Source organism: Arachis hypogaea, chromosome 13 (genome assembly GCF_003086295.3).
Source record: "Arachis hypogaea cultivar Tifrunner chromosome 13, arahy.Tifrunner.gnm2.J5K5, whole genome shotgun sequence".
Taxonomy (NCBI): Eukaryota; Viridiplantae; Streptophyta; class Magnoliopsida; order Fabales; family Fabaceae; genus Arachis; species Arachis hypogaea.
Genome location: NC_092048.1, coordinates 3,020,918 through 3,034,930, shown reverse-complemented (window position 1 = coordinate 3,034,930; position 14,013 = coordinate 3,020,918). Strand labels below are relative to the sequence as shown.

At 34.5% G+C, this 14,013-nt stretch overlaps 2 protein-coding genes across 2 annotated transcripts; one reads left to right on the top strand and one right to left on the bottom strand.

Annotated features, from left to right (window-relative positions):
* Positions 1 to 170: 170 nt before the first annotated feature.
* LOC112736463 (ABC transporter G family member 3) lies at positions 171 to 4,878 on the top strand. Its single transcript, XM_025785936.3, has 12 exons — positions 171 to 518; positions 1,187 to 1,789; positions 1,881 to 1,960; positions 2,128 to 2,414; positions 2,519 to 2,690; positions 2,781 to 2,894; positions 2,973 to 3,101; positions 3,218 to 3,409; positions 3,515 to 3,601; positions 3,684 to 3,956; positions 4,062 to 4,169; positions 4,452 to 4,878. Exons 2-12 carry the CDS (start codon positions 1,309 to 1,311, stop codon positions 4,698 to 4,700), a joined length of 2,172 nt encoding a protein of 723 aa, XP_025641721.1. The 5' UTR covers positions 171 to 518; positions 1,187 to 1,308; the 3' UTR covers positions 4,701 to 4,878.
* A 266-nt stretch (positions 4,879 to 5,144) lies between these two features.
* Positions 5,145 to 9,575, bottom strand: LOC112736462 (uncharacterized). The gene is made up of 14 exons (XM_025785935.3): positions 8,903 to 9,575; positions 8,592 to 8,768; positions 8,345 to 8,469; positions 8,122 to 8,257; positions 7,720 to 7,869; positions 7,562 to 7,612; positions 7,337 to 7,432; positions 7,201 to 7,260; positions 6,935 to 7,009; positions 6,775 to 6,828; positions 6,386 to 6,487; positions 6,077 to 6,292; positions 5,807 to 5,914; positions 5,145 to 5,573 (listed from the first exon to the last, which is right to left on the bottom strand). The coding sequence occupies exons 1-14, from the start codon at positions 9,323 to 9,325 to the stop codon at positions 5,430 to 5,432; spliced, it is 1,917 nt and encodes a 638-aa protein (XP_025641720.1). The 5' UTR covers positions 9,326 to 9,575; the 3' UTR covers positions 5,145 to 5,429.
* Between the last annotated feature and the right edge of the window lie 4,438 nt (positions 9,576 to 14,013).

The following is a 14,013-nucleotide window of genomic DNA, read 5'->3' as shown; positions in this document are numbered from 1 at the left end:
TTAGTAAAATATAATAATAATAATAATAATAATAAGGTTGGTTGATCATTGATGTGATCAAATTATAGGGGACTGGCCCCCTCAATTTTGGGGTTCTGGAAATTGTGGCATTAGCACATGGAAGCAACATCATTTCCATATTGGTCTTTGGAAAATGAAAAAGAAAGAACAAACTATTGTAAAGAAAAACAAAAAGAAAAGATAAAATAAAAGCAAATGCATACAAAACTATAATACTGGATGAGGTTTGAGTGTGAGTGTGTGTGTGACTACTAAATACTAATATAAGCAAAGTTTATATTTTTATTTAATAGCAAATAAAATATAAACCATGATCGAATAATTTATTTTCTAAGTTTACACAGTACACTGAAGTGGAGCAGTCAGCAGTGTCTTTATAGCATATGAGCTTAAAGCTTTGGTCTTTCTCTTTGCCTTTGAGTGTTTCTCTTTGTCAAAGCTTTCACATTTCACTACTTCTTTGAGCTCAACTCAGCTGAATGCTTAGTTAGATCCAGGTGCTGTTCTTTCTCTCCATTTTTTGTTTTGTTCTGTTTTGTTATTTGTACTGAAAGCTTTATTAGCATAAGATTAATGTGGCATCTTTCTGCATTGTTTTGGCTTGGTTCTTCAGTTTTAGTATGTAGCATAGGTAAAAGAGGAATCTTTGCATTTTTCTCAGTGCTTTTTGTTCTTTTACATTCTAGGAAGGTGCAAGTTTGGTTCTTTCTTGTTCCCTGTCACCATTTTCTATGGAAAACAAAACATGGGTTTTGTGTTTTGTTTAGTGGAATGAAAAGACACGCTTTGCTCTCTTGGCTGGGAGCCATGTTTCTCTTCTAAGCTCATCTGGTTCAGAAATGCTTCTGTTTTGTTCTTGTTTTTGTTTTTTTTTTTGTTTTTTCCCATTTTTCTCACACCGCTTCTTCTTCCCTTTTATTTATTTTTTATTTAGCTTTTGGATTTGTTTAAAGATCCTGCTTTACTTTCTCTGGTCCCTTTAAACTGTTGTGTTCTTACTTGATGAAGAAAAGAGAAAAGACAATCAACCACTTTAGCTGTTTTGTACTTTGTATTTGCCAACTTTGTGTTCTGTATAGTTCCTTTTGGTTGATATATTTTGAGATTTTCAAATTGGTCTTAAATTTTACCACTTTTAACAAGAAATGTGTGACTTGCATGACAGGTAGTTGATGAAAGAAATTCTCCATTGATCAGAGAATGTTGAATATATAAAAGAAATGTATGTATGCTGCAAATGTAACAACCGGCTTGTACTGAATTTCTATGGTATTTAGACTTTGATTCATGGAAGAAATACAGTCTCAATCGGATGCATATCGGTCTTCTTCTTCATCAGCAAGTAGCCCGGCGAGTAGGGTGCCATCAAGTCACTTCTTCTACCTTAGAAAGCCGGGTTCTCTTCGACAACCAATCTCATTTGAGGACTCACCTGAATGGGAAGACACTGATGTTGAAGCTAGAGGTGATGAAGGAGGAGGAGACACTATCAATGTTGCAACCCCGGCTTCACCTTCGCTTTCTAAGCTCAACAGTGGTTCCTTGGCATCTCCATATGGTTCATATATATTGGAGGGTGCAGTTCTTCCTCATAAGATCGTTGGTGCTTCTGTTGTGTGGAGGGATTTGACTGTTACCATAAAGGGAAAAAGGAAGTACTCTGATAATGTTATTAAGAGTTCAACTGGTTATGCCTTACCTGGTACAATGACTGTGATTATGGGACCTGCTAAATCAGGGAAATCGACGTTGTTACGCGCCATTGCAGGTCTTAAAGCAACTTGCTTTGTCCTTGCTCAATAATAAGTGTATTTGTATGCTTAAAGCTAAATTGGAAATTATGATCTTCTTTACTTCAGGAAGATTGCATCCTTCAACCAGGACTTATGGTGAAGTGTTTGTGAATGGGGCGAAATCGCACTTGTCCTATGGATCATATGTGAGTTCAATATCTCACTACCTGTTTAGTATTGGAATTTTTGTTGTGTTTTGTTTAACACTCCAATCGAGCTTAATTTGCTTAGTTATAATAAACTCATGCTTGAACAGGTTTACATATGAACCAATGAGTTTTGGTTATATGAGAAGCTATTTTCTGAATTGCAGGGTTTTGTGGAGAGAAAGACCAATCTGATTGGATCACTCACTGTGAGAGAGTTTCTGTACTATTCAGCTCTGCTTCAACTCCCAGGATTCTTATTTCAGAAAAAGAATGTGGTAGAGGAAGCTATCCAAGCGATGTCTTTAGGTGACTATGCAAATACACTTATTGGTGGACATTGTTATTCAAAGGGCCTCTCCGGGGGCGAGAGAAGACGTGTTAGCATTGCGAGGGAGCTTGTGATGAGACCACAAATCCTGTTTATAGATGAACCTCTTTATTGTCTGGACAGGTGTTCTTCTTGCTATGCTGGATTTCTTTGAAAATCCAATGTCATCAGTTGCTTGATTGCATTTCACACTTTTAGAGGCATCTAGTAATTTTCTTTTTCTTCAGTGTCTCAGCACTTTTGATGATGGTTACATTGAAGAAACTTGCAAGCAGTGGCTGCACTCTTATTTTTACTATTTACCAGAGCAGCACAGAAGTCTTCGGCCTTTTTGATCGAATATGCCTTCTTTCGAATGGAAATACTTTGTTCTTTGGAGAAACATTAGCTTGCTTGCAGGTAAAAGTGACCATGGAAAATGAGTGTGTTGCAGTGTTCTCAATGATCCCTTTTCTGTAATTACTGACTGCTTTATTTACTTTGATGAAGCACTTCTCAAATGCTGGATTTCCCTGCCCTATCATGCAAAGTCCTTCCGATCACTTTCTTCGAGCAATCAATACAGATTTTGACAGGATAATTGCAATGTGTAAAAACTGGCAGGTAAATGTATATATTTTCTTTTCCTTCTAAAATTACATATTTTTGTCAGAGATTTTATGAACATTATATTTATAATAGGATGATAATGGAGACTTTTCTTCGGTCAACATGGACACAGCAGTGGCTATTTGCACACTTGAAGCAACATATAAATCATCTGCAGATGCAGCTGCTGTTGAAAATATGGTTATGAAACTCACAGAGAAGGTATATATTATAATTAACTTTTGCATGAAGCTGTTGTTCCTTGAGCTGGATTAATCATGATTTATTTTATTGGTTTAATCCACATTAATTCTAAAACAAGAAATCTTGGTTCCCAGGAAGGTCCATCTCTTAAATACAAAGGCAAAGCTAGTGCTGCTACTCGCATAGCAGTCTTGACATGGAGGTCTTTATTGGTTATGTCAAGGGAGTGGAAATATTACTGGATTCGTCTGGTTCTCTGTATGCTTCTTACACTTTGCATTGGTACTATATTTTCCGGCTTGGGGCACTCGCTTTCTTCAGTTGGGGTGAGTTCACACTACATGTCAACTGCATTTTATCTTTCAAGTCATGTTTACATCTGCAATTCATGATGCAAAGGACTTAACATTCTATCATCTTTTGCATTGCAGACTAGAGTTACAGCAATTTTTGTATTTGTATCATTCTATTCGCTTCTAAGCATTGCTGGCGTGCCTGGACTTATTAAAGAAATCAAGGTAATCATGGATTTTTTTAACAGTTTTAACTCTCTAATCTTTCAAAATGTTGCTGATGATAAGCTGTTTACTCATATTGCAGATGTATGAATGTGAAGAATCTAACCAGCATTCAAGTGCACTAGTATTTTTACTTGGACAATTCTTGTCCAGCATGCCATTCCTTTTCCTCATCTCCATTTCATCAAGTCTAGTTTTCTACTTCCTAGTAGGGCTGAGAGATGAATTCAACTTCTTAATGTACTTTGTGCTCAACATTTTCATGTCTCTTTTAGCAAGTGAAGCACTTATGCTACTTGTTGCTACTTTATGGCAAGATATCTTCTGGAGTTTCTTAACAACTTTGTGCATTCAGGTGAGTCTAGTATTTGGAACAATGTCATATCTAACATTAGTTTTACTAAAATTGTATTTAATACTTGTAATCATATTTGTGCGACTTACTTGCATGCCATTTCAGGTAGTGATGATGCTTTCCGCCGGATATCTTAGAATCCGAAATGATTTGCCTGGACCAGTGTGGATATATCCAATGTCATATATATCCTTTCATACATACTCTATTCAGGTAAGTTTCAGAAATTTTCTATTTCCACTCTTCCTTGCTTCAATTTTAGTTCAAAAGTACTACCTTGTTGTCAATTTGTTACTTGTTTTTCATGATATCAGAAAGAAATCAGTGAATATAAAATCATTCATGTGTTTCGATCCAACTACTTAAGATTTCAGGAGATAGGATTCATAAAATCCACTAATTCTTTTGTAAAATTCTAAAGCATAACATAGATTTAAGTTAAACTAGTTTTCTGTAGTCTGCATTAAAGCAATAATTCCAATTTTCTCATTGTAGGGTCTATTGGAGAATGAGTACCTAGGAAGTACCTTTTCAATTGGGGAGGTGAGGACCATATCAGGATTTCAAGCTCTCCAAAACATCTATGACATCTCTTCTGACACCAATTCAAAGTGGTCAAATTTGCTGGTTTTGTTTCTCATGGCAGTTGTTTATCGTTTTCTTGTGTTCATTTTATTATGCAGAAAATCATCTCTGCTTATTAGTTGTAGGTGTCAAAGAGTAGGTACAGAATTTACTAGTTGATTTGGCTTACTTGCATAGTTGCATTGTACAATTAAATTCTTTTTTTATCTATTTTGCATTTCCTATATCAGTTTTGAGTTTATCATGAATTTTTGTAGCTGGATATGTCTCGTAAAATTCTTGGTCATTACTTAAATGTATCTCATTCTCAATCCACAATTGCACCAGAACTTAAGATTCTTGTGGTTTTCTCTGGTGAATTACATTGACCTACCTTGAGCTTAGGTAATGCTATGCATGATAAAGTATACACTAACCTCCCCTGAAATTCAATGCTTTTTATTTAATGCTTCATCGTTTCAAGGATCATTTAAGTAAGCATTAGCTTGTTTTCTTCAAGTCGAAGATGACTCACAACATCAAATACCAAATAGCAGATGAGCTTTGATTCTTGTTCTCAGAAATTTCTCATATTCATAGAGAATCCAACATCAGCAAAATTAGTTTGGCCAAAAATGTCATGTACGTGCTTTTAATAAGATATTAAGCCGAAATACATATACCATTATTTCACGGTTCCAAACATAATCGTTTGATTATTTAAGCTCACGAAATTATTATCAAAGTAACCACCACTATGAATTTAAAAATGCCCTCAAACAAAAATCAAAATTGGCTATAAAGAATGGGAAGCTAAGAGTAGGGGTATGGTGTAATTGAAAAGCTAAGCATGGTACTTTGGCTGAACAAAAAATTAAATAACATTAGTAAATGTATAAGTCATCATATTCACGCTTTCCTTCCTCGGAACTGTTTCCCTGCACGCTGATTGTTTTTCTTCTTCTCTAGGTGAGATTTTGCAATCTTTTCTCTCTTTGCAACCACTGGCATTTTCTTCTTGCGTTCCTTCTGACGGTTGCTTAGTCCACCCGTCTGTTTGAAATGAACAATACAAACAAAACTTAGTTGAATGCAATCAAAATCATTTAACATCAATTTTTTCCTTTTAAACTTTCCAAATTCACAGATAACCTGGATAGTTTATTCTTTCTTTAAAAAAAGTTATGGAATCAACTACCAAGTTTAAGATATGCATATTTGGTTAAAATTCATTGCATTTCAAAAGTCCAAAAAAAAAAAATTACAAGAATGAACTGCTAACATACCTTTTTCTGATTTGCAGCTTTTCTAGGAAGGTATTTTCCTCTATCCTCCCTTCCTGCTTTAGCCAATGCAGACCTTTCTTCCTTGCTCCGCCTTCGCTTTACATGAACCTAGAAGGTGCATGAATAATTTCAATCAGAGGGTAGTATGAAATTTAAAAAAACCACCACATAAACACCATCTCATTTAGTTATAGTTGTGTTTTTCTCTTTTTGCATAGATTGCAGATAGATATCATCCATATACCAATTTAGACAACCTAAAGTACTTACGTCAAACATTGAGCTGTCTACTCGCTTCAAACTTAGTTGATCAGAATTTGGAACTTGGAAATCAGCAAACTTTCTTTTCTTTGCTGGGTCTTTCTTTCTTCTATTCGTACCTACACTTTCATCATCACCAGAAGTGTGCACATCATCATCATCTTCCTGTTCGGAAACTTCAATATGCCAGCCTCGATCTTTCTTAACTAACAGTGAAGGGTTAAGCTGCAAAACCAACATTATGAACTAAATTGTGTAGACATATGGTACCTTGCTTACCAACATGCACAAAAAGAAAGGAGCAAAGAGGATAATCACCTCTCTGAATAAGCCAATCAGAGATCGAGCTGCTACTGAAACTGCCTTCTCACGATCTTTTTTATACGAAGCAAGGTCTCGTAGTAAGTCTTCATTCATTAACTACATTCCAAAATCCATAATAAAGGAGGAACTTAACAATGCACAGGACATTGGTAATAGAAGTTCAAGAGTAGAGGGGGCATTCTCCAATTCCAAGGTCAGAGTATGCAACAATCCAGCTAAAAGAGTTATTACTGTGAAACTAAAAATGAAGGAGCACGTGTAGGAATTGAACCCAAGGCCAATTAGCCAACACTGTATGATTCCCACTAGTTAAGCCAATGCTCATTACTAGTAAAGTTATTAAAATGCATATATGCACAAATAGGAGGATTATGAAGTAGTACCAATGGCATCCGCATGCATATTTCCCTGACTGCAGTTAGTCCAACAGTGATAGCCTTAAAATATCAATGAGATTCATAAAAATATCAAAGTTCAGTGCCCGGACCATGGAAATAAAAATATCTACTAATATTAAACATTAAGCAAACCAAAAAGGATCACCTCAGGACGAGAGCGATCATGTATAAACTCAGTTACTATTTGCTTGAACAAGGGCTCAACATCATTAGGAGGAACCTGGATTCAGATACAGCTCATGTGAGATAGATAGGATATAAAATAACATAAGGGAACAACCTAGAATAAATGATAAACCTACAGAATAATCAAATTCTGATTTCGAAAAAAAAAAAAAGAAAAAAAAAAGAAAGAATAAGAAGAGACGAATCAAAACAGTTTGATTAAGAAAAATCACAAGCGTACTGTACCTTGTCATGGCAAGCCTGAACCACTGCAGCAAACAAATTCGTAATGTCCAGTTGACGGGGCTGATCACATAGTGAGAAGGGTCACACTTCGGTACATACAACATACCAAATTTCACCAAATTTTCAAATACAATACCTGAATATATTTCTGAAGAAATGGATAGAAGTCTGACAAAATTAACCGGTGAACCCCAACAGTTCGAGCAATCAATTTCAACATCATCATCTTAACCTAACATATTAATTGTCAAAACCAATAAATATATAATCTTGCATAACCATAACACGAAGAAAAGTTATATATGATCAGTTACAACGTTAAAAAAAGCTTTTTTTTTTCCCTTTTAATTAGAATATGCACCTCAAATATTTCACATTTGCGACAACGTGACAATAGCTTCTCAGCAAAACCCTGCACAGGCCATGTGCAATAGTGCTCTTGATCAAACAAACCAAAATTCAAATCCAAACGCTCTCTTATCTCTTATATCTACAATGACGAAACAAAATTTTATGAACCTGTGCATCATTCAGATGGTTAAGTGGTGAATAATAACTGTTATTGTTCCTCTCAGTCGACAGGCGTTGCTTTCTTTTCATCCTGCGCATGACACGTTCTAGTTTGGCTTTCTTTTTCTTTTTGCTAGCTGCTGTTCCCTGGTGGTGTGCCTGAAATTTGTAATAATGACCATAAATTATAAATTATAGAAAGTGCCAAGTTCAGCAATTACTTTCAGAAACAAGCTTCAATTTGCATGCAACTATGCATGTACAAAGGCACCTAATAATCGTACCGCCAACATTTTCCTATCAACTTACCTATACAGTTTTCTAGTATGCTTCAGAAACATGTATATGAAAGCAGCCAATTAAACAAATAAAATAAAAAAAAAATGCACTGATGCTATCAATCAACCTCACCTTATAAATTGTCTCCTTACTAAGGATGACTTGAGGGGATTCCTTGGTTTCATCTTCGATATCTGACTCATCACTGTTGCTATCATTTTCAATCTTCTCATAATCTAGTAGAAGCAATAAAGCTGCTCTCATGATCCTAATAACACCAAAAACTATCTTTAAGCCAAGATCATAATTTCAAAACAGTCACCCAACCACAAGATATAAAGGGGAAAATAAAAACCTCGATGCTGGATGGAAACAAGCAGTGCAAATTGCATTAGCTGTTCTCTCGTCAAACCAATATTTTTTTCTGTGAAGTTCACACAGTGTGACCAATGCTGTCTTAGCCCGCACTTCATCCTCTTCCTTTTGAAAAAACGACAAAGACAAAGACACAAACATTCATTCAAATTGTTCAACAAGCATAATCAAGCTAGGAAACCACAAAGCTAGCATAACCAAAAGGTTCAACTCCCATTAAATGAGACCTGCAGCATTGAAAACAAGACATTTTGCAGAGCACGGTTCTTCGCTTCGTTCTTATGCTTCTGGTTCATGCGTTTAATACTGTGAATGACGTGATCAAATGCCAGCTTCTTCAACGTCCTGTCACCTAAGGTTTGAAGCTCCATGAACAACGACAGAGTTTCACCAATATCAAGAATCTGCCAAAATTCAAATGAAAAAATTACTACAACATCACTTTTTTCAGAATTTATACAGTTCCATTGCTTCCGTATCTTGTAGTCAACTGACTCTAACTCGAATCAGATTAGTTGCAAAATTCGAAAATTGAAACCTTCCGATTGACGAGGAGAATTAAAGCTTGGGCGAGGCGGCAACGGAGACCCGACGGGAGATGGCGAGCGGCGCAACGGATCAAAGTGGCGAGTTTTGCGGGGAAATTGGCGAGGTGTTCCGGGTAGAGAGGGGTGACGTGTGCGAGGAGCATTGCCCTATCGCCGAGGTATTTGGCGAGGGTGGGATCACTGCCGATGCCGGTGATGGAGGCGAAGTTCTTGTCAGCTTTCTGCTCGAAGAGCTCAAGGGAGGAATTGAACTGTCTCTGGAGGACGTCGAGTTGCGATAAGTAACTCTCCGGGTCACATTTCATCATCGATTGGAGTGTTGAAAGGCTCAGCTTCTCGGATCTCCGACCAGCTGATAGGAAATGCTCCGCCACAGGCGCAGCGGAGGAGGCGCCGTGGCCGTGAGACGACATATGGAAAGGATTGGCGGTTGGAGGAGTTGGTTCGGTGTTTGTTTTCTACTTTTCTGTAAAACTGTGAAACTGTGAAACCCTAATATTTTAAAAAATTTTTTTCTTACCCACCGTATCTTCTCGTGTGTTTAAGTAGAGTTGACACACGACTAATTTAAACTCATTTTGATATTTACTGTTAAATCACGCTAGCTAGTCAAGTATGTTTCAGAGACATCAGTCCATAATTTATTGGACTGTAAACAAGCCCATAAAAAAAATTCAAATATATATATATATATATATATATATATATATATATATTCTAAAGACACAATTTTTTTGCATTTAGCCCATACACTACTTTCGTGGGTCTTGACACCCCCTATACCAATCACTAAAGCAAAAGATTATATGAGGTTTAGGCAGTCTCACTTTAGAGACTACAACTAGAATTAGAAGAAAGACATTTAATATGGTGTTTAATAGCCATATCAAAATTTTAATCGTTTTTAATAGCCAGACAGAATATATGAAATGTTCAGTCTAAAAATGATAAAACTTTAATATAGAGGTGAAGATTAAAGAAAATATCTTACGAAAAGTTAAAAGTTTTAAGTATCTTGGGTGTATTATACAGAATAATTAAGAGATTAAATAGGATATAAATCATAGGATCCAAGCGGGTTGGTCAAAATAGCAGAGTACATCTGGTTTTATATGCGACAAAAAAGTGCCTTTAAAATTTAAAGGTAAATTCTATCGCACCGCTATAAGACCGGCTATGTTTTATGGTACGGAGTGTTGGGCGGCTAAATGAGAGCACGAGCATATGCTGAGTGTGGCAGAGATGAAGATATTGAGATGGACGAGTGGTTATACGCGATTGGATAAAATATTGAACGAAGATATAAGGGAGAGAGTTGGAGTAGCACTCATTGTGGAAAAGATGGTTGAATCGCGTCTCAGGTGGACATGTGAGAAGAAGACCGATAGAACATCCAGTCAGGAAGGTGGATGAGATGGAAGATGGACAAGGGGCGAAAGGCATAGGAAGACCTAAGAAGACCATCCATGAGGTGGTCAAACGAGATCTACATGTAAACGGTCTCTCTGTTAACATGATACATGACAGAGCACAATGGCGTCGTTTGATTCATGTAGCCGACCCCACTTAGTGGAACAAGACTTTGTTGTTATTGTTGTTGTTAGTATTTTTAAAAAATAAAAACACAAAAAACTGAAATATTTTAAAATGAAGATGAAAATTTTAACAACACTTAAAAAATTACATATATTTTAATAAATATTCTTATTTTATATGCATATTTATCTTGAACCAAATAATATACGAAGACATAACTTAATTCTATATACTTTACATTAAATATAGTACAAAAACTTAATTCTATCTCAATTTCAATCTCTCTTCCAAATACAAACATATTTTAAAAAAGATAATAATAAAAATAATAAAATATGTGTTTTTTCTTCCCAACATTTTTTAAAAATTTTAAAATTATATCAAACATTTAATTTGATTTAATTTTATCCTTAACGTTTTAATGTTTCAATTCTACTTTAACGTTAATTTTTTAACAATCAATTTTTTTTTTAATTTTACCCTTAACCAGAATTCTAATTTAATTCCAATATGCTCAAAAATCATAATGTGACCCCAACCCCTATCAGGTCTCACCTTCCATTAACTCATTATTTTCTTCCTCACTATCACCATCACCATCTTTTCTTTACTAACACTCCCCCTCCCAACAAACAACGGGAATGGATCCTCTCAATTGTTAAAAAAAATTGACAATGTAAAGTGTGATCTCTAACCCTTCATTGCTCCCTCTCTCATATTTATTCTTGGTCCCACTTATAAAATTAATGGTGAGAGATCACACTTTACTCTCTCAATTGTTAAAAAAAAATGGAGAGGATCCATTCCCACAAACAACAATATTAACAATCACTAATAATAACAAACTTAAGAGAAAGAGAAAAAAAAAAAAGAAACACAACACTCTTTAGTCTTTATATCTATCTCAGCAGGCACACAAAAATAGTTATGCTAAGCTAAATTTGTCGAGAAGTTACAAACAATAGGAAAAAATTCAGAAAGAAGAGATATGGAAGAGGAAAAAGGAGGCGAATGTTGCAATTGTCTGTGGTGTTGAAAGAGATAGTAACGGATTTCGGGTTGTTGATGCTGGTATTGAGGTCGATGGATCCTTCAATTACCGTCGATTTCTCGTAGGTCAATGTTGTTGCAACCGTTTGTGGTGTCTATTTAGATAGCGTCGTCGACAACAAGAATGGCGGTGACCAAGGATGGATCCACATATCAATGTATGGAGGCAATTGTCCCATTAAATTTTAGAGAAAAAAATAATTATATATATATATATGTGTATATTATATTGCCCCCACTTTAATAATGTGTTTGCCCCATACAAATTTTATTTCAAGTATGTTATGTGGTATATAAAAAATTAGCCACACAGGATAGAATACTTATTTATTGGAAATGAGTTGTAAGTTGTAACTTTGATTATTAATTTTTTTTGTGTATATAAATAATATTTTTTATTTTTTAGGCTAATATGCTTTAAATTTTGAATATCTAAGAAAAAAAAATATAACTTCTCAGCAAAACCCTGCACAGGCCATGTGCAATAGTGCTCTTGATCAAACAAACCAAAATTCAAATCCAAACGCTCTCTTATCTCTTATATCTACAATGACGAAACAAAATTTTATGAACCTGTGCATCATTCAAATGGTTAAGTGGTGAATAATAACTGTCAGAGTAAAGTATCGTTTTTGTTCCCAACGTTTAGGATAAGTTCCAAAGTTGTCCTTAACGTTTCAAGCGTCCTATTTAAGTCCCTAACGTTTCAAAACTGACTTAATGTTGTCCTGCTGTTAGGGATCCGTTAACAGAATTGACGGCAGGACAAAATTGAGACAATTTTAAAACGTTAGGGACTTAAATAAGACGAAAACGTTGGGAACAAAAATGATACATAGAAATAAGTTTTAATTTTATCTTTCAATAATATCAATTTTTTACTATACATAGTATTCAGTTATTTTTTAATCACATCTAAGTAAATTACACTTAATCATATTACTTTCATTTTAAATAAATTAATTTTTTTTATAATTTTACTCTTAAAGATTTTTAGTTATCATGAAATGTTTGTAAAATTACTAGTATATAAACTTGCAGAAAATATATATATATATATATATATATATATATATATATATATATATATATATAAATTATACCTTTTGTCTCTAATGTATCAAAATTCTTTAAAATTATAAAAAAATAAATTTATTTAAAATAAAAATAATGTGATTAATTGTAATTTATTTAGATGTAATTAAAATATAATTGAATACTATGTACAGTAAAAAATTAATATTATTAAAAAATAAAATAAAATTAAAATTTATTTTTATATATCGTTTTTGTCCCTAACATTTTAGTCCCTAACGTTTTTGTCCCTAGACGTGATCAAATGCCAGCTTCTTCAACGTCCTGTCACCTAAGGTTTGAAGCTCTATGAACAACGGCAGTGTTTCACCAATATCAAGAATCTGCCAAAATTCAAATGATAGGCTTACTATTGTAATTATTTTTTAGTTAGAGTACATAAAGAGTACATAGTATATAAGGTGTAATAACTTATCAAATATTTTCGAAGGAGATTTTTCATTCTCTTCAACAATGAGAAGAACTTATTTCTCTCACTCTCTTAATTCCTTCTGGTTCATCAAACCATCGACAGATTTTCTTCTGTTCCATTGTTATACATTGAGTTGAGAAATAAAATCCAACTCCATTTTGAGTTCGTCATTATTCAATTTTTAGTTTCTGTTTGATCTGTTGTGCAGCACGTTCCAGCTTCCACTCACTCACACAGACCGCGAAAGATCAGGAATTAGAGAACTGGTTCACCTTCGCCAGTAGTGATTAGCCGCTTCTCCGATCCTACGCATCTACATTGGCCTCAGCCTCTGGTTACTGCAGCTGTTCGACGCTTCCGCTATGTACGTATATGCGTGTTTGATAATTTTCTCTTTATTTGTTTTTATTAAATCGGTTCATCTTCTATCGTTTATATGTGCATATATGCATGTTCGATAATTTTTTTTTTATTCATAGCTTCAGCTCCTCTCGTCGTTCTGTTACCTAGATTATTTCTTTATCAATAATAGACTTACCATTGTAATTATCTTTTAGTTAGAGTACATAAAGAGTACATAGTATATAAAGTGTAATAACTCATCAAATATTTTCGAATGGAATTTGATGTAAGAACCCGTGTTTTTATGTAAAACCGTTTTAATAAAATAATTTTAGTGCTCGAAATAAATTCAAAATTTAAAAATTTTAATTTAAAAATATAAATGAAAAATTTGGTTTCAGTGAATTTTTCTGGGTTGAAAAATGTATTTCTTTCAAAAAATTTTTGTAAAAATGCATACTGGCGCTTAAGCCGGCAGTACCATTCAGAACAGAGGAATTGAAGAAGAACGAAGAAGCAGGTTAAGAAGGAAATACCACTCAAAAGCTACCAGGCAGGCGTAGTCCTCCAACTGACTCTGTAACTAACTCTTATAGCATGAATTTCACATTGCCTTTGGGAGAGGGATTGAGAGAGAGACTGTGAGTTTGAGATTAAATTAACAGA